The sequence below is a fragment of the Tinamus guttatus genome, unplaced genomic scaffold (genome assembly GCF_059628265.1).
Source record: "Tinamus guttatus ecotype Peru unplaced genomic scaffold, ASM5962826v1 Tinamus_guttatus_pri_ptg000015l, whole genome shotgun sequence".
NCBI classification, from domain to species: Eukaryota; Metazoa; Chordata; class Aves; order Tinamiformes; family Tinamidae; genus Tinamus; species Tinamus guttatus.
The window spans coordinates 198,757-219,285 of NW_028288549.1; the positions used below are offsets into that span (position 1 = coordinate 198,757).

General features: G+C 52.2%; 1 protein-coding gene across 1 annotated transcript; it reads right to left on the reverse strand.

Moving 5' to 3' along the window:
• Nucleotides 1-17,687: 17,687 nt before the first annotated feature.
• On the reverse strand, nt 17,688-18,647 carry LOC148596314 (olfactory receptor 14A16-like). The gene has a single exon (XM_088523599.1). The coding sequence runs from the start codon at nt 18,645-18,647 to the stop codon at nt 17,688-17,690; it is 960 nt and encodes a 319-aa protein (XP_088379725.1).
• Nucleotides 18,648-20,529: the final 1,882 nt, after the last annotated feature.

Genomic DNA, 20,529 nt, shown 5'->3' on the forward strand with positions numbered 1-20,529 from the left:
CTTTGGGAGGTTTGTCTTCCTGGGAGATTTCTAGCCGCCAAAGGGCTGTGAAATCTCTCCTTAGAAAGGAAAGAAGCTCCCCAAGGGAAGGTGTTCCTGAGAGAATCTTTCCTGACAGAGCAACTGGTAGTTAGCAGTGTTGTGCACCAGGGGGGCTTCCTTTATTTTGGGTAGGAATAAGAATAAGAAGAGCTCTCTGTTTTGTGGCAAGCTGCGGCTCCTTAGATGAACCAGCCTCTCCTCAGTTCTTTGCTTATCTTTCCTTTTGGCCTGAATGTCCTTCCCAGCGCAGAGGTGGGGATGGTTGCTGCTAAGGCGTGCAGATCATGGGGAGGTGGGGGGCATCCCCCAGGAAGCCGAGTGCTGCCCCCTTGTCCTTGTGGGGTGAAATATAGGGAGGTGCCCGACGGTGGGGGTGGCCGGGCCCTGCAGCCTTTTGTGACACGGGCTGGGGTCACAGTGGGATGTCCCGCATCACCATCAGAGCTTCCCTATAAGAAGGGCGCCCCACGCACACTGCCGTGCGAGGCCACGCTGAGCCCTGGCACTCGGCTGCTCTCGGCTCCCCTCTGCTCGTGGCAGCTGCTCTGCAGTGAGGAGGAGAGGGCAAGAGAGGCAGTGCAATAGCGCTGGGCTCTTTGGTGTGCTGGAGCGGAGGAGCTGGTGGCCTGTGCCTTGAGCCATGGAATCATTTTGCTCAAACTTCCTCCACTCACTCTCTCAACGGCTCATGCGTTTCCGTAAGGAAAGTAAGTCCGAAAGGTCCCTGAGTGTCCAAGGCGGTGGTGGGCAGAGGAGTGTCCTCTTAGTGGGGTGGGAATGGATTGGCCGGTTTTGCCAGGGAGAGGGTCAAGCTTAGGAAGGAGCATGTGAAAGGGCAGCAGTGCTGTTTGCAGAAGGCTGAGGTGAGCTGGTGCTCCCACAGGGCTCTAGAGAGGCACTAGGAACTGTTCCTCTTAGAGCTCCATGCTTTCCTTTTCAGGGGAGTGCTTGTAGTTGGAAGGCTGTTGGAATGTCAGTTCCGCTGCCCTCCTCTGCAAGGGTCCTTTGCGGGATTGTGGTGGTGGTGGGTGACGCTTACTGCGTCTGCATGGTTTGGCAGGGTTGGCATGGAGGTGAGCTTGTGCACTTCAAGCACAGCCCATCTTTCTCTTCCTGCCCAGATATCGCTAAAGTTTGGGACTGCGCGTGCGAGTGTTACCGCCAGGCGCTGCTGCAGAACCAGGTGGGCTTCTCTGCTCCTTCTCCCTCAGACCCTGATGAGCGCCGATGCCCCCATTTCCGTGCTGCCTTTGAGCAGCCGTATTGCTGTCCCCTCTGAAAGCAGAAGCGATGTGCCTGCAGGAGCCTGTGGGTTGCAGTTCTGCCCCAGAGCCAGCTCTCTGGCAATGGAGAGCCAAAGCAAAGGGCAGCTGGAGAAGCAGAATGTGGGCTTTCTCCTCTGGGGCGTTCTCTGGCCCCACGTGGCCAGGTGGAACAACGTGCCTGGCACACGGTGGAGACTTTCTGCCACGTCTTGCACCTCCTTGGGTGGTGTTCCCTACTTGTGGGTCAGCGCTTAGCTGTTGGGAGGTGAGGGGTGGGAGAGGCCATGGCTAGAGAGTGCAGGGCTCTCCTGCAAAGCACCTCATCTTCCTGCATTGTAGATCCAGCCCTTAAGCACCCTCTGAGTGCCCTGAAAAGCTATCCCTTACTTTTTGGGCATGTGAAAAGCCGCCTCATGTTCTTTACATGCTCTCTTCTTTTCAGACTGTCCAGCTAGCAGGCGTGGGAAACATGTTCATCATGGACAACTACTTGTGCTCTGTGAGGAACAAGAGTTTCCCTGTTCGGAGGCCTGTCTTACATCTGGACAACGCGTTTCTGAAGGAGAATGACCTCAGCTACGAGAACATCCCGTGGCCTGGTTAGAAGCGTGATGCAAAGCTGGTGTTTCCCTCGTGTTGTGGCAGGGCTCTGCCTGGCAGCTTGTAGTTAGTAGTGGTCTAAGAGAGCTGCAGGGAGCAGTGAAGCAGAGGTGGGAGGAGGAGTTTTCCCCAGGGCCCTGTGGCCAGCTGGAGGGGGCCCTGCATGGCTCTTGTGGGTCAGGAAGGAGTGGGGCTGTGTTTGGAGTGGTTCTTGCATTCCTGTGAAACCATGTCCAGTTTGCTAGGAAGAGCAAAAGGTGTTTGGGGACGGGTCCGTATCCCCCAAGCAAGAGGTTTGCTGCTGAAAGGGGAGTGGGTGGGGAGGGAGGGTGTTGAGAAGGCTGTGGAGGGTGTGCTGAGCTGCCAGGTGAGTTGAGTGTGCCCAAGGGCTCTTTGAGTGACTTTGTTGCCTGCTGCCTTTTTTTGCAGGGCATCTGGAAGTTGCTCAAGTGAAGCTTACCACCATGGTTATGAGGACCCACCTTTCCCTGCAGAAGGTGTCCGTTTGTCTAAGGGCAACTCAGACCTTGCTTGTGTGGGCCTTGTCCAAAGGGGAAGATTTTGACTTTGTTTTCAAGAACATTGGCATTCTTGTGTGCCGAGAAAGGAACGTCACCATGAGGTTTTTTGAAGACTTTATCAATGAAGTGGATGTGACGGGAAAGCTGTCAAAATCTTTCCTGCGGGTAAGTCTGGGAAGTGTTGAGTGCTCCCTTTGCTTCTTTAGAAAAGAGGCCCCAGAATTCTCTCTGGCTGTGGAGTGCCTTGGGTAGACTTGATGTGCCATCCTGGGAGCTCTCTGCAGAGAGCTTGTCTCACCTTCGGGAGAGACTTGCCAACACAGGAGTCTTTGAGAGCAGCTGTCTTGGATCAGAGGAAGGATGCAGGGCGGTAGCCCATGCCTTTTGGGAAGGGCTTTGGGAAGAAGACGAAGCACAGGGCAGAGTTTTGCTGCTCCTTCCCCCTCCACCAGCCTCTCAGCTTCCAGTAAGCCATGCTGGCAGAAAGGCCATCAAAGGCAAAGCCTCGTGCTGTGCTCCTTGTCCTGAGCTCTTTTTAGGAAAGAGCTTGTTGCCTGAGGGAATCTCCTTGTGACTGGCCTCACCAAAGGCCAGCAGCATTAGTGCTCCTTCTCAGGGTTTTGCTGGGCAGCATGTCTGTGCTGGGACAGGGTCTGATGTTGATGCAGGAGCCCGTGGTGTGAGAGTTGTGGAGGAGCGGTTTGTTGTGTGGGTAGTAGTAGGCAGTTTCCACCCTTGTGAGCCAGGGGCTCTTTTCCGGGGGTGACCGTGTGCGTCTCTGTCACTTTTGCAGACACCAGCCTTGAGGCCTTTGATCATTGCCCGCACGGAGACGGCTGTTTTTCAGATGCCTCCTGGGGGTGTCTTTGTGTTGCCACAGTGAGTATGTTTCCTTGGGTAGGCCTTGACTGCCTGACTGAGCAGCTTCTTACCTCCTGCTTCATAGGACCAGCTAGAGGGGCCTAGGGCCTAGGTGCCAGAGCTTCTCTCATCAGGAGAAATAGTAGTGGTGTTATACCTGTGAGCAAAGTCCGTGGCTGTTGTTGCCTCGTTGGGAAGCCATGTGTGTTGAGGTGGAGTCACCTGGAGGAGGTTCTCCTTTCCATTGCTCCCCAATGAGAGGGAGAGAGGAAGTTAGGGATCCCTTTGCATACATCCAGCTACATCTGCTTTCTTTTGAGAGAAATTGAAGAATCCCCTGCTAAAGCTCAAGAGGTTTCTCTTCCCTGCACGTTTTTTTTTTTCCCTGAAAAGCATCTGTGAGAAGCTGTGTCCCAGCCTGATCTATAGAATGCCTGTGGATGGAGTTTCTTGTGCCATTCCAGCAGTGGAGTGCTGTGCGCTAGGGCTCCTAAGATGCACTTCTGCCTTGCACCAACTTCTGCTTTGCAAAACTGTAGAGCTTACAGTAGCGTTCCGCCCTCTCTCTGAGCAACAGCTGAGTGAAAGCCACTTGGGACTGGATTGCCCCTTCTTGAAACTGGTTTCACCTTTGTTCTTTCCAGATTTATACGTAAAAATGCAGGTAGAGAACAAGGCTTGCCTGAGCAAACGGACAGCAAAGGTAGTGTAAGCGCGAGCGTGGAGAGCAGCCATAAGGGGTGAAGACAGCCTATATGTGTTGGCCTTCTCAGAATGAATGTGTGCCATGCCAAAGAGATTCTGTCAAGTGACCACACTGTCCCTCTGGCCCGACTTGGAGAATGTGCACCCAAAAGAATGGCCTAAGGAGAGCTCAGGGAACCCCATGGTCCTTTAGAAGGGGAGGCTCAGGCAAGATGAGGAGTGTGAAAGGAGCAAGGACTAGGTGATCTCTAGAGGTCTCTTCCAACCTCAACCATTGTGTGGTTCTGCGTGATTCTATGAAGAATCTTCTAGCAAGCTGGCCTCCAAGCCTAGCTGAGTGTGTGCTCCGTGCGCAGTAGCCCATGTGTGATCAGGCCAACACGTGCCTCTTGTGGAAAGTGTCCCGCAGGAGCAGATGTGAAGAGCTTGCATGCTTTGTCCTTGCAGGTGGTCTGGTTGGTGAGCGCCTCCTCTCCCAAGAGCTTGTCCTGCCAAAGCAGAGGAGTGATGGGGAGATGGCAGGAGAGGCCCCTCATAGAGCACGTCGGGTGAGGTGAGACTCTGGCAGAAGCAGCTTTGGTTAAGCGTTCTGTGGAATTTGCGGGAGGGAGCCGTTGCTGTTGGACTCATTTCTCGTAATGGTGGGAAGTTCCTGTTGTGCTCTGGGTGGTCTTAAGTCCTCCTAGTGGGAGGGAAGTGTGTCGCAGTTTTGAGTGAGCCCCCCAGCTGAGGTATGGTTGGTGTGCCCTTGTGATTTGCAGGTTCGCAGATGAGCAGGACGTGGCCAAAGCCATGCAAGAAGCTGCCAAAGAGTCACCGCTGGCAAAGAAGGAAAGCAAAGGCGGCTCTGCGATGGATGCTGGCAGAGAAGGTACCGTAAGAGTTGCTGGCACTTTTCCAAATCTGGGCCAGTGCAAGAGTGGGAGGGGAAGGTCCCAGGGGGCAGCGTGATGCTCTAGAAATGGATGCATGGAGCATGCAGGCAGCCTGAAAAGGCTGCTAGGAAGGCTGTCTGCAAGGCTGGCAGTGTCCGGGCTTGCAGCATAGTAGCCCATGCATGGGCAGGCCAGCCTGTACCTCTCGTGGCAAGCATGCCAAAAAGGCAGGTGTGAAGAGGTTCTTTGTAATTGCAGGGCTTCTTGCTGCTGAGCGCGTCCCCTCGCGAGCACGTGTAACATCAAAGCACACATGTGCTGTGAAAGAGCCGGAAAGGGAGAAGAGCAAGGCGCAGGCTAGAGCTCACGGAGTGAGGTGAGAGCATGGCAGAACTGCCTTTTGTTAATGCTGTGCTCCTGGATATGCACGAAGGAACTTTTTCCTTTTGACCTGTTGCCTGAAGTAGTGCTCGGAGGTGATAGTGCCATGCCCCATGGCTTGTAGGACTTGTGTCTGGGTGGGAAGCGTGTGGCGGTTTGTGTTGCGTGTCCTGTGTGAGGTTTCATTTGTGTGTGCTCCTGGTTCCCAGGGGTGCAGATAAGCAGCGCCTGGGCCAAGCTGTGCCTGCATCTGGAGAGCTTCTGCGGCAAAAGCAGGCAGGAAAAGGCAGCTGCAGAGAGCACCGGCCTGTAAGAGGTAATGCAACAGTGAAGGCTGCATGTCAGAATGTGGAGCAAAGAAAGCAGAAGGGTGCAATCCCTCTGGGAGGAAGGGGATGTTCTGGAAAGAGAGGGTAGGACAATGGAGGGAGTTTGAAAGGGCCGGGAGGAGTCAGGGCCCTCTCCAATGCACTTCATGCCTGAGCATTGCTGAGTTGTTGTTCTGGTGGCCCCTGTGCCGGAGATGCAGTTGTGGAGAGCTTCCCTGTTGTGTGCTTCCAGGAGACCTCACTAGCAAGCGCCTTCTCTCCCGGCCACGTCTTTCTCCCACGCGCACCAGTGATGTGCAGGGGCCGAAAGTATCACTGCCTTCAGTGAGGTGAGGCTCTTGGAGAAAGGTTCTGGGGACGGCCATGCTCTTGATGGGCTTGGTGTGTGAGCGCAGGCTGGAGAACGTGCTCATGTGAGCTGCGCGTGTGCTCTATCTGCAGCGCGCTGCCACCAGTAAGGAGGAGCAGTGTGCAGAAAGGAGGCAGCATGGGCAGGAAGGCTGCTGAATCCGGACTCCCTGTTGTGGGCAAGCGGATAAGAGAGGGGGTAGGTTATCGGAATTTACGTAACGTCCAAAGGCCAAGGTGTATGGCCACAGCGGGATGTAGCTTTTCAGTTTCCAAATGCCAATAGCTTTTGAGTTGACTCTTCCGTTCTGTTGTCTCTGTTCTCATGGCCTTCCTCCTCCTCTCTCTTTGCCTAGACACGACCTAAAGCAGAAGCTCAGAAGCCCCAAATCTATGGTGGCTCTGAGCAGGGAAGGCTTGAAGCACAAAGAAAGAAGCCTCGGGGCCACCCGCTAAGACTCAGCTTGGTGTCTCTGTGCCTTCCCGAAGTGGTGGGGGAGAAGGAAGCGGTCCCGAGGCTGGAAACGTCTCGGCAAATGTAAGTGTGTGCGAAGTGTCTCAAAGGTGTAGGGGAGTGGAGCAGCGGGGACGGCTGTGCTGCAGGGTCAAGGATCCCCCTGGCTTAGCCCTGAGGAGGATGCGGCAGCTTCTGCTTTCTCGGTACCTGGAGGAGACCCTGGGACAGCCCCTGATGCTGGTGTCTCTAGGCAGCCCCCAGCGAGTGCCTGAGGTTGCTGCGGTGTTGAAGGGAGCAGTAGCTGCCAGGGCAGCGTGCAGAGGCTGGGGGAGGGCAGGGGCAGGCCAGGACGGAGCCCGGCTGTGAGGGGGAATTTGTGCCTGCCCCAACAGAGTGCTGCCAAGACAAGCAAGCCAAGATCTGCAAGGGCTGCAGTCCTCAGGAGCCTGCCTTGAGGAATGGAGGAGTCTGGAGAGCAGCAGGCCATGGAGAAGAGACCAGCAGCAGTTCTCTTGGTAAATGTGTCCAGCTTCAATTGGTATTTCCCTTCTGTGGCATGTTCCTCACTTTCCTTGGCAGAATGGCAAGTGGAAAAGCTGTCTTGGCCTGACAGCCTGAGGGATGGAGCGCAGCAGGCTCCTGGGCTGTGAGAGACGTCTATAGGAGTCTCTGTCCTCCTGCCTCTATGCAAAATTGAGCAGTTTTTGTTTCCTCTTCAGTGTTGGGAAGAAGATGGAATTGCAAGAGCACCGTCAAAAGTATGAGTCGTTTGTGGCAGCCCGGCGGACGTGGGAGCAGTACGGCCGAGTTGAACCACGCAGACCTGCAAAACGGTCCTGAAGGTCCTGAAGCCTTGAGGGGACCGAGAGAAACAGCAGGGCTGGCAGTGGTGGGGCTGCGCAGAAGCGTGTTGGTGCAGGAGTTCCCACTGCTGCTGCCAGCATTGCCACTTCTGCGCCAGGACAGCCCTTAGTAGAGCATGGCCTCTGCAAGTGCTCTTGAGGCCTGGGCAGTGCCCAATAAAGACCCGGTGATTTCTCCCAGCTGGAGTAGCCCAGCTGTGCCTGGCAGTGCGTCCATGTGGAGCCATTTGGAAGGGCAGGTGTCTTCAAGATCCGGTGTGCTGTCTGATCCTATGGCAGAAGCAAGGCAGTGGAGGAGAGCTGAGGCTCTGGCAGTGGCAATGGGATTGTGAGCATGGCAAAAGAGGAGATCTGATAGTGGGCAATGGAAGAGATCTGAAGGTGTCTGGTGGCAACTAGGGGATAGCCTAGTGCCTAGTGGGGAGGTGTGGAAAAGATAGCAAATGAGAAAGGGGGAAGAAGGGACGTTGAACGTGCAAGGAGAGGAAGTGAGGAGAGGAAACCACTGCTGTCTGGTGGCTGAAGAGCATGAGAGCACGAGGCAAGGAGAAAGGAGGGTCAGAGGAGATGTGGAGGGTAGAGGGAAGAGATGTGGCTGGAGGGCATCTAAATGCTCCTGAAGGGACTGGAGGGCACAGGAGTAGTCTGTGAGGGGAGAAAACACATTGCGCCTTTGCGAAAAGGGCAAGGAAAATGCTTTAGGTACTCGTCAAAGGGGCAGACACTCAAGGAAGGTGAAGGGAGGTGATTGAGGCAGTCCAGGGAGGGAAGGGGGAATTTGGAGCGTCTCCCGAGGGGGCTGGACGGAGCCTGAGAGAAGGTGGGACCACGCTGTCTGTTAGTGCCTGCCATGAGGCACCCGCAGCAGCTTCGGGCGAGGGGGAAGGCGGCGCTGGGCACCAAGAGGAAGGTGGGTGCTACCATGTGGCACCGCCACGCTGCCTTCCTGCAGAGCATCGCAGCTGCCCCAGAGCCCATGGAGCTGCAACCCGTGGAGGGAGAGCCTGCCCTGTGCACCATGGATGTGCCCCAGGAGCCCCAGAGGAGGAGGATGCGCTAACCCGGCAGGAGATCCCATTCCCGCCAGCTGGGGAATGACTCCCAGCAAGACCGGGTGGGTGATGGCAGTACCCTGCCATCAGATGGCAGCCACAGGCCTGCCATCACAGCTGATGCCATGAGTGCGGGCAGCTCTCGCACACGTGAAACCTCGCTGCGATCATGTCCCTGTTCACCTCACTGCTGGGCTGCCTCAGCACATGGAAAGTGCCTAATGCATCGATGGCCACACCCTGAGTGCAGGAGAGAAAAAGAGGATGACAAATAAGAGTTTGGCTTTTGATGGACCGATGGATGGATGACTCATAGGAGTAAAAAGATAGTGCCCTGTGCTGTGTGAGCTATGGAGGAAAAAGAGGGCAGGATTGGCCCTTTGGGAAACCTTAAAGATGACTGATTGTGGAGAAGACCCTCTTCTTTCCCTCTTGGTCGCCTTTGCAAAGGAATGGAATGGGAAATGTGAAACAATAGCTGTGGGATAAAGAAGCTGGGAAGCGCAGCGTCCGTTGTTTATTGATCTGTTGGTGGACAGCTCAAGGACTCTCGATCATTTCAAGGCTGGGGTAGTGCTGACCGCCTGGAGCCGTGAAGTGTCCTCAATCCCCAAGCCATTCCTCTATAAGTCCTCCTTTTTTCTTTTGCAGTAGCCAGGCTTTATTAGTGAGGGAGAATAGCATTCACCTTATGCATGTGAAGGCACAGCTAAATAAGCATAGGACAAAAAGCATAACAATCAAAAGCACCAATCCTGTCTTAAGCAAGGATTTTAGCCACTCACCAAAACCCAATAAATCAGTTAACCCATCCAGCCCAAAGAAATCCCCGTCCTTTTGTATCTTCTGGGTGTGCTCCATCAGCTGTTGAATCTGCTGGTGGATTGCCTTAGAGTGGTCTTGTAGGTCCATGCAGCACATCCCTTCAAAGTCTTCACATCCATGTCCGTGGGCCAGTAGCAGGAAGTCAATAGACGCTCTATTTTGTACCACCACGTGTTGTACCTGTGATAAATCCAGAACCAGATTAGAGAGGACCTGACTGGTGACATTTGCTTGTTTAACTACCCAGCAGGACAGGGTGTCTAAGATTTTGTGGGCTCTTGCTGCTGCTGCCCCTGGAACGAAAAAAGATGCAAAAATGGCCTCCCACTTGGACCAGAGGCGGACTTCATCATCACAGTCCTCCGTCTGGATATGCTACGCGCCGTTTGCCGAGTTCTTCTCTTGACACTGGTGCTGTTGGGATGAACCCAGGGCAAAGCCATACTTACTTGGCCTACCGTACATGGACCCCCTATGGGCTTTGATGGAATTCCGGACCAAGCCTGGTTGCCACATATAAGGCAACGCATGGTGTGGTCTCTGTCAAGGGGTGGCAGACTTTGGGATAATAACGGTTTCTGTCCTCACTTAAAGCATTACAGTTCTCCAACCCCCACTTTAAAAGACGAATCAAATCCCCGGGCTGGATATCTTTACCCCTCCTGGATTTATCCAGGATATGCTGCATAAACGGCAGCGCCCTGCAAGTCCCAGTCCGGATCTTCTGGTAAGGGGCTGTTCCGGATGGGCTCGGGATTCGGTAGTAATCACGCAGAACGAGGTGACTACATCAAGCGTTTATTCAGGTGAAAAGCACATAAAAGAAGCAAAGTATGGATAACTACTCACGAGGTGATACCTGCCGATCTGGGCCCAAACATCCTCTCGAGCTGGCAGATCAGAGCAAGAGAGCTGCTGACCGGCTCCCATGGAGACAGTGCAGGCCTCAGAGTTAGGAGTTTATTCTCCCCGCCCCCGCCCCCGGCTCTCTCCGCACTGTCCTCTCTATGCCCGGTGCATCCTGGCACGCAGGGTCAGTCCAACCCAGGAGGCAGCCCAGGGGATGGACAAACTCTGCCTCTAGTTGTGCAGTTCTCCCCCCATGTGCGCAAGTGCACATGCCAGTTGGGCGTCCCAGCCCTCAATTCGAGGGTCCTGCCTTCCTCCTCTTCTTCCTCATTTCCGGGTGTTTGGCCTCCAAAGCTGGTTTGGAGTACATCTGTGGTTAAGATGGCTACAAGTCCGGCTGAGCGGCTGCTTCAACAGGTTTCCGGGCGTCTGCCTGTGAACCAGGCTGAGCAGCTGCTTCCGTGCTCCTTATCACTCAGACTAGGCAGGCAAACATCTTTTTCTCAAGGTCTGGCCTCTGCTTCTCACAGGAGATTTTTATGACTCTACAGATCACAGAAATTTTCATCTCCAATACATGGGGGCACATCCTCCCCCGTCTCTTTCTCAGGCTGTAACATCAGGGATGGTGGTAAAGGCCTTTTCTGAGGATCTCTTCATCATCTTCCTTTTCCTCCTCCACAGGAGGAGCAAAGAGGAACACAGGTTTATTCAAAGCCTCCCACTCAGCCAGCTGCTCTGCAGGTGTTTTATAGAGAGGGGGTGAGAGCTCATTAAGAGACTCCCACCATTGCCGCACCTTTGCCTGCTCACTGGATGAGGGATGCTTATGACTCAGATGATCTTTACGGTCTGATGGCCTGGAGGCTCCGGTAGAGCACTGTAAAGCCTCCATTTGCTCTGTGACAGCCTCTACAGGAGGGGGACACTGCCCCCGTCACAATAACAACATTCAATGTAACACATAGTCAGTAACTGTGATACCTGTGTGAACAAGCAAAGCTTTCCAGGTAGATAAGGCTAGGGCTTCCTGCTTTGTCAGGTTTTGCCCCACATCTCTATATTTCCGCTCTCTGCCGCGCACCTTCCAGAGGTGTCAGTCCCGTTCCTGGCAGCTCACCTTCACATGGAGTCAAATCACAGGTCCGGGCCAGGCAGCTTCCCTGCTGCTCTCAAGCTCCGCCGGGCTCTGCCACCACTGCCAGTCACCAGGAGGACCACTTCCTATTATCATGTCAGGGTCAGCAGTTGTCACAGTCGTGGTGGCCAAAAACACAAACAACTGGGGTAGATGCAACACAAACTATGTTTTATTGTTTTCTAGGTACATTATTTATACTGAGCTTTCCTCATCGTGGCTGCTGCTTATTAGTGAGGACTACAAAGGACAGTAGCTAGTGACAGAGTTATGACTGGACGATTCTTAGCTTGGCCAGTTTCTGCTCCATGGCCAAACCTCCTTACACTTGTTAATAAATTTCTATTGTCTCCATGTGTACTCCCTATCTCATAGATACACTCTAATCTTTTCAAGGTTAACGTCCTCTGCTAAGGGAGCCAAGGATTTCACAGACCAGCTGAAATCCCTGACAATTGCATGCAATAGGGATGAGGATGGGGACCACAAAGGATGAGGCTAAGTCTGAGGAACTTAACACCTACTTTGCCTCAGTCTTTAACAACAAGATCGGTTCTCCTCAAGTTGCTTGCCCCCTGAGCTAGAACACACCTGTGTAGAGCAGAACAACTCCCCCATAAATCAGGAGGAAACAGCCAGTGACCTGGTACTCCACCTGGACATGCACACGTCCATCTATCGGTCCAGATGGCATCCACCAAAATGTTCTGAGGGAGCTGGTGAAGTGCTCGTCAAGCCACTCTCCATCATCTATCAGCAGTCCTGGTCGACAGGGGAGGTCCCAGATGGCTAGAGACTTGCCAATGTTGGCAAGATGGAGGATCCAGGGAAACTACAGGCCTGTCAGCATGACCTCGGTATTGGGGAACGTGATGGAGCAGATCATATTGAGGGCGATCATACAGTATGTGCTTGATAAGCAGGAAGTCAGGCCGGAACAATATGGGTTCATGAAAAGCAGGTCCTGCTTGAGCAGCTTGATCTCCTCAGACCAGGTGAGCTGCCTAATGGATGAGGGAAAGGCTGTGGACATGGTCTGAGTAGACTTTAGGAAGGTTCTTGACACAGTCTTCCACTGCATTGTCCTGGAGAAGCTGGCAGCTCATGGCTTAGACAGGTGTTCTCTTTGCTGAGAGAAAAACGGAGAAGATGGCCAGCCCCAGAGAGTGGTGGTGAATGGTGTTAAATCCAGCTGGTAACTGGTCACGAGCGGTGTTCCCCCAAGGTCAGTGTTGGGTCGAGTCCTCTTTAATATCTTTGTCAATGATCTGAATAAGCGATAAGGGGATTGAGTGCACCTTCAGCAAGTTTGCAGACAACACCAAGCTCAAAGGAACATGTGATCAACTTGAGGGCAGGAAGGCTCTAGGGGAGGATCTGGACAGTCTGGATCAATAGGCTGAGGCCAACTGTATGAGTTTCAACAAGGCCAAGTGCTGGATCCTGCACCTCAGTCACAAGAACCCCATGCAGCTACAGGCTTGAAGCTCAGTGGCTGGAGAGCTGCGTGGCAGAAAAGGATCTACGGGTGTTGGTCGACAGCCATCTGACCATGAGCCAGCAGTGTGCCCAGATGGTCAAGAAGGCCAAAGGCATCCTGGCTTTTATCAGGAACAGAGTACCCAGCAGGACCAGGGAAGCGATCATCCCCCGTACTCAGCATTGGTGAGGCCGCACCTCGAATCCTGTGTTCCGTTTCCGGCCCCTCACTACAAGAAAGACATGGAGGTGCTGCAGTGAGTCCGAAGAAGAGGAACAAAGCTGGTAAAGGGACTGGAGCACAGACCTTATAAGGAGCCGCTGACGGAGTTCAAGTTATTTAGTGTGGAGAAGAGGAAGATCGGGGGTGACCTTATTGCTCTTTACATCTGCCATAAACGAGGTTGTAGTGAGGCAGGGTTGATCTCTTCTCCACTATATGAAAATAGGACAAGAGGAAAAGGCCTCAAGTTGTGCCAGGGGAGGTTCAGGATAGATTTTAGGAGAAAATTCTACACAGAAAGAGTAATTAAGAGTTGGAACAGGCTGCCTGAAGAAGTGGTGGGGCAGTATTTAAGAATTGTGTAGATGAGGCACTTAGGGACATGGTTTAACAGGTATGGTGTTGAATATTTTACAATTGGACCCAATGATCTTGAAGGTGTTTTCCAACTATAATGATTCTGTGATTCTATGATTTCTCTTTGTTGTTCAGATACCTCTCAACTCTCCAGTTGCTCCTTTGAACAAGTGGAGAATTTCAATCTTGCCTTGCCTTTCAGGAGTGTAGTTAATTCTTCAGCTAGCTGTTTTAGAATGTTTCTATGCAGGCTGTTGTATCTATCTGTCAAAAACATCTCAAGGAAGGTTATTCCTTGTAGACTGGGAACCTCCCTGGAGGCAATTTGGACTCAACATAGTGATCAGGCTTGCATTCTGTTTCTTAGGACAGAGGATGAAGCTTATGCTTGTCATATAGGTGATTAGTTTTTCTATCTCATAGGACACTGGATGAACTGCAACAGCTGTAACATTCAGCTCCAGCCTGGAGCAGAAAAAGGTTAGATTTGAACCAGAGCTATCCAAGTCCCCAGTGACCAAGGAGAGAAATGGCAGGGCTGGGGACGTGAACAGGAAGGTTATCCATACAGGTCTCCTCTCAAAAACACTGCTTTTCCCACATGTGCAGACTTCATTGGGAGACACTGTAGGAACTGGAGAATGTGGTCGGATTTCTTCTGAAAACAGAATGAAAAAAGAAAGCTGAAAAGCAGCCATCCTTCTTTTTCAGGTGCTCATTGAAATCTGCCTCATTTCAATACATTGCTTTCCAATTAGCCACACAAGAATTGAAGATTGAAGAAAAATATGACATATCCTTAGATTTTTTCCTTGTAATGAGCCCTGGTGCTGAGTCTATGAACCTCCAGGAGGTTGAGAACCTCCAGGAGGAGATTGAGGAAATCTCTCCAGCAGTTCCAGTCAGAAGCAAATGGCCAACTTTCTTGGAGAGTTAATTGGTCCTCTTGAGGACCATTAGCAGCAAAGTCTCCCCAGGGGCTGAGTAGAGCAGAAAGTTGGAGGCCCTGATTGCAGATAAGCAAAGACAAAGTGCAGGTTGATCTGATGCCAGGTTAACACTTCACGTGTTTTTCAAGTACCTTGGCCAAGCACAGGTGTCCAGACTCTGAGTAGGGGGGCTCCTTTCCACCATGCTTTGCCCGGGTCTCCTGCTGGGTCAGTGTGTGGGTGGGGGTGTTCAAGGCCAAGGGCAGCACACCTTGTGTCCCTGGGGGAAAGCAGGCAAGGAGACCCTGTGGCCATGAGCAAGAAGCTTCCTCTCCCAATCCTCAATATCAGAGACACCAGCCATAGCACAGGTGACATAGACCTAGTTCTTTTGGAGTCTTTTGGCCATGGCAGTGCCCTTGGCCATCTCCCCCTCAGGCTCTGCTACATTTTGCTATTTCTGTGCCTGTTTGCCTGCAGCCTGTAGACATCCAAACTGCTTCCCACCTTGCTCTCAGCCCAGGATCTCTCCATCTCAAATGATGTCTCTAGGTGTTGTTCACTGTTCTTTGAAACAGAGGCATGGGATGATCCTAGATACCTTCTGCATGATGTCTTACCCCACAGAACTACCCTTGAAGTGAAATTTCTTGTTTTCCTGAAGTGCAGTCTGTACATTTCCAGCTGCTGTTGGTGGCTCTTTCAACTTCTCATGCTCTTTCCCATTGTCAGAATAGGCTCCATCATCTCTGAAACCACCCTTCTAGCAGTCACTGGCCAGTGCTATATTCGCCTTAGCTGTAACACCTCACCTGGCTGAAGAAACCCAGGTCCCTCAGCTTCTCCGCACAGGCCATTTGCTTTAGGTCTCCAACCCCATCTCTGCAGACCCCGTCTGGAGCCTGTCCTGTTCCTCCTCATTGCTGCAGCACTGGGTGTACCACAGTGGGACACACAATTCCGCATGTGGCCACAACAGGGCTGAGTCATGGGGGCTTAGAATTGCTCTCGCCTGAGTGTCCAGGCACTTCCCAATGCAGCCTTGTGTGCAGACAGCCCAGTTGTGGTGAGCATGCACTACAGGCTTGTGTATCATAAAAGGTAATGCAAAAGAAATATCAAGGCTATATGGGAATCCCTGCCTGGCAGTCCTGAACCTGAATACCTTAAAGTGAAGGGGGACAAGGAATCATAGAATCATAGAATGCTTAAGGTTGGAAGGGACCTCTAGAGGTCATCTAGTTCAACCCCCCTGCACACACAGGGTCACCTAGAGCACGTGGCACAGGACTGCATCCAAGCAGGTTTTGAGGATCTCCAGAGAAGGAGACTCCACAACCTCTCTGGGCAGTCTGTTCCAGCGCTCTGTCACCCTCACTGTTAAAAAATTTTTCCTTAAGTTCATGTAGAGCTTTTGGTGTTTCAGTTTGTGGCCATTACCTCTAATGCTGTTGGTGGCCACTAGTGAAAAGAGGCCAGCATCATCCTCCTCACTCCCTCCCTTGAGGTGCTTATAGACCATGATTAGATCCCCTCTCAGCCTTCTCTTCTCCAGGCTGAACAGGCCCAGCTCCCTCAGCCTTTCCTCATAGGGCAGATGTTCCAGGCCCCTGATCATCCTTGTAGCCCTGTGCTGGACTCTCTCTAGCAGCTCCACATCCCTCTTGTACTGTGGAGCCCAGAACTGGTCGCAATACTCCAGATACAGCCTCACCAGGGCTGAGTAGAGGGGCAGGATCACCTCCCTAAACCTGCTGGAGACATTTTTCTTAATGCACCCCAGGATCCCATTGGCCGCCTTGGCCACGAGGGCACACTGATGCCTCATGGTCAACTTGTCATCCACCATGACACCCAGGTCCCTCTCTGCAGAGCTGCATCTGGTCCTGCATGTTTCTGACATTTGTCCATGGTCACCCACAACTGTGCCAGGGCACTGTGGATTTCCTGGGCCATCTCAGGTGACCCTGGATGCCTTTTCCTCCTACACGAGTACCAGTCACTATAAGGATGAGGCACAGGCAGATCCTTACAGTGCAGAATGCTGATATATTTCAGTGCAGGCATTTCAAGTATTAGAGAATAGAGGAAGCTGGAAGGGACTTGTGGAGATCATCTTGTCCAGAGCCCTGCACAAGCAGGCTCACTTACTGCACATTGCACAGGATCATGTCCAAGCAGGTTTGGAATATCTCCAGAGAAGGAGACTCTTCCTTGATGTATTTGTACACAATGATGGGATCCCACCTCAGCCCTCTCCTATCCTGGCTCAACAGGTTCAGCTCTCTCAGCCTGTGCTCGGAGCAGAGGTGTTCCAATCCCCTAATCATCTCTGTAGTCCTCCACAGGACTCACTCCAGTAGTTCCATGTCCCTCTTGTACTGAGGAACACAGAAGTGGACACAAGACTCGAGATTGGACCTCACCAAGGCCAAGTATAGAGAGACGATCTCCTCCCTTGACCTGTTGGCAACATTCTTCCTAATGCGCCCCAGGAGGCCACCATCCTTCTTGGCCACAAGGAGTCATTGCTGGCTCGTGGTCAGCTGGCAGTCCACCAGGATGCCCAGGTCCTTCTCTGCAGAGCTGCCCTCCAGCAGGTCAACCCCAGTCTGTACCAGTGCATTCAGTAATTCTTCCCTAGGTGTAGGACCCTGAACTTCATGAGGCCCAACTCTCCAGCCTGTTCATTTCCCTTGGAATGGCTGCACAGAGGTGTGGGGTATCAGACACTGCTCCCAGTTTGGGACCATAAGGACACTTGCTAAATGTGCACTCATCCCCTTCATCCAGGTCATTAATCAAGTAGCTGGACAAGACTGAACACAATATTGACATCTGGGGAACACCAAGAGCTCCAGGCCTCCAGCTAGACTCTGCACCATGGAACACAACCCATTGAGCTCTGCCCTTCAGCTGCTGTCCACTCATCTAAACGCACACTTCTTGACCTTGCCCATGATGGGAGACAGTGTTCAAGACTTTGCTGAAGTCAAGGCATACAACATGCACCAATCTCACCTCATCTACCCAGCCAGTCCTTCCATCCTAGAAGACTCTCAAACTGATTCAGCTTGATTTCCCCTCGGTGAATTCATGCTGACCACTGCTGACGCCCATCCTTTCCTCCACATGCTTAGAGACAACATCCCTGATGAGTTGCTTCTTCACCTTTCCAGAAAGGTCCATCCCTTCCACAGTCACTGGTCACCAATGAGCGAGTCCTAAATTCAGAGCTCATTACACATTTCTGAGCTATTTTCTCCCGAACACATGGAGAATCCTGTGAAGCAAGGCCTTTGGGGTACAATCCCTTGAGCCTATTCTTAAAACCAGCTTCCTCTAAAGAGCAGCCTTCAGGCACTGCACTGGGTGGAACTTTCTGCTTTTAATGACAGCGTGAGGGGGTCAGCTCTGACCCAGACTTAGACACCAATTTATTTGGAAAGCATATGAGACAAAGTAGTCTAATTCAAGGAGGAACAAATCCAACCATTTGTGTAGCAGGGTGTTAACAAATGCTAGTAATAGTAAATCTGATAAACATAAAGAAATATTGCTCAGTCCTGGTACAGGATACAGTGGGATTCACATGTGGAGAGCAACGCCAATATTACCATTTCTGAATAATGTCCATGAAATTACTTTCCTCAGGGCATCCTTGAGCTCCCTGTTCCTCAGGCTGTAGATGAGGGGGTTCACTGTTGGGGGCACGACCGCATACAAAACAGCCAGCCCCAGATCCAGAGCTGGGGAGGAGATGGAGTGAGGCTTCAGGTGGGCATACATGCCAGTGCTGATGAACAGGGAGACCACAATCAGGTGCGGGAGGCACATGGAAAAGGCTTTGTGCTGGCCCTGCTCAGAAGGGATCCTCAGCACTGCTCTGAAGATCTGCACATAGGACAACACAATGAAAATGAAACACCCAGAGTGTACACAAAAAGTAATCACAGGGACTCCAACTTCCCTGAGATAGGAATTAGAGCAGGAGAGCCTGAGGATCTGGGGGATTTCACAGAAGAACTGCTCCACCACATTACCTTGGCAGAGTGGTAAGGAAAATGTGTTCCCAGTGTGCAGGAGAGCATTGACAAAACTGCTACTCCAGGCAGCTGCTGCCATTTTGACACAAGCTCTGCTGTCCATGAGGGTCCCATAATACAGGGGTCTGCAGATGGCAACATAGCGATCATAGGCCATGACTGTGAGAAGGAAATACTGTCCTATTACCAAGAAAAGAAACATAAAGGCCTGTGCAGCACATCCTGAGTAGGAAATGGCCCTGGTGTCCCACAGGGAATTGGCCATGGATTTGGGGACAGTGGTGGAGATGGAGCCCAGGTCGAGGAGGGAGAGGTTGAGGAGGAAGAAGTACATGGGGGTGTGGAGGCGGTGGTCGCAGGCTACGGCTGTGATGATGAGGCCGTTGGCCAGGAGGGCAGCCAGGTAGATGCCCAGGAAGAGCGAGAAGTGCAAGAGCTGCAGCTCCCTCCTGTCTGAGAATGGCAGGAGGAGGAACTCACTGAAGGAGCTGCTGTTGGACATTTGTTGGACATCTCAGGGCACTGTCCTGGGAGAAAAAAAAAAAAAGATGTGGCATTCTAGGAAAAGATATTACAAGAAAGAAAAACTAGTAAATTAGAAAAAAATCAAATTCTCAATAAAAAAAATCACACTGATTCTCTCCTTACTAGGGGGAGGGGACAGGGAAGTGGCATCTGTGCACTTACCTGGCTTGAACCCCGTTTTGTGCTGACGGGGTGTGTTGTAAGAATTTGGGGCCTCTGCCCATGGAATTTGGAAGGAATTGGAGTGAGTAATTCTGACACTCACAATAAAATCACTTTTCACATAACAGGGTTGTTCAGCATCTTCACACCCATTTCTAAAGGATGTGGATTGTAGAAGAAAGGTTTCTTTTTTTTTTGACATTATTTATTTTCTTTGAGATGCCCCTCTCCCACGTGGGCAGCGCTCCTTGAAGACAGCAATCATTTTCCTTTCTGCTGCAAGTGCTGAGAGGAAAGGCTTCCCTATCACTTGGGGCAGAGTGACGAGAGTTTCTCTATTACCCCAGGTTCCAGCTGTCCTGCACTCACACTGCTTTGAGCTGGAGGATGATCGCATTTACATGTTACCCTAAAAAACACACTCCCGTGCAGACCCCTGTTTCAGCTAACTTGCAGCATTGATATCTGAACTGCAGCTGAAATCCTCTCCACCCAAGTGAGCCTAAGAGAAGACCAGGAGCAGCATGGACAGGAGGGAAGCAAGGAGCAACCCTGAGGCACAGGGACACTGCTCTGGATTAGAGCCCATGCAGACCGGGGTTCACACCCAGCTTCACAGCCCTGCAGCATCCCCGGGAGAAGGAAGCAGGATGCCCTGTCCCTGTGACGCTGTGGCAGGGAATCCTGCTCTGAAGCATCCTCTGCATTGGAGATGGGGGGAGAGCGATTGCCCCAAACCCTACCAAGTGATGGCATTGACTGGGTGCAGAAGACCCCTCTGAAAACTCAGTAGCATTTCCCTACAGCCAGAGACTTACCATGCAAAGGGCTGGGAGCTCACTTCCACAGTGAGCTCTGCTCTGTCCTCCCGCTCCACACTGCCGTTCCCCTCTCGCTGCCTTCTCTCCTCTCCTGTCCACAGCAGCAGGCAGTGCCCGCAGCCCTGCTGCTCTTGGCACAGGAGCTGCTCCTGCACACGCTGTCTCTGGGCAGTGCTGCCAGGCTGCCACGAGCTGCCTCCGTCCCAGGAGCCTGGTCCTGCTCAGGAGCAGAGGCCCAGCTGAACTCACCAATTTCTCTGTCCCTTGTGCTCCCTCCTCCTGGGAAATGTTCACTTCAATAAACTAAAATAATCACCTGTTGTCCTTTGCTAATGACTGGAGAGAGATTATTCCAACACGGCAATTTATTTCATCAAAGGATGACTATCTATGAAAGTTGGAAATGTCTCACTCTGGAAGCCTTATCTCACATCCCTTAACCAGACAGGAGACTGAGGAGTGGACAAGTGGGAGTTCACGGACACAAGGTTCAGGTGCTGATTCAGAAATATCCATTTGGGCAGTACCTGCCTAGCTCTGAGTGAGAAGTCGTATTCAGATCCCTCCTGTAAACTCCACAAACACACGAGTGGTGGCATTCCCCTTGCCAAACGGAAGTGAGCAGAGCACAGAGATCTGCACACAAGCTCCTTGTCAAAGCTCCACTACAATCCCTGGAGATGAAGGTTGAGAGTCAGTTGCTCCCACAGAAGCACCTGGTGACAGTGGAAGAGACTGAGGAGATGCAAGGCAGCTGCCAGTGCCTGCTTGCTCCGATGGAGCTACTGGGAGACCTGCATCATCCTAGAGCATGAGTTGGGGTCCAGGTGGGGAATTGCCTTGACTGTCTGAAATGACCCCAGATGCCAACTATGA

Coding starts and splice junctions, on each gene's coding strand:
- LOC148596314 (XM_088523599.1), bottom strand. CDS start 18,647: ATGTCCAACAGCAGCTCCTTCAGTGAGTTCCTCCTCCTGCCATTCTCA.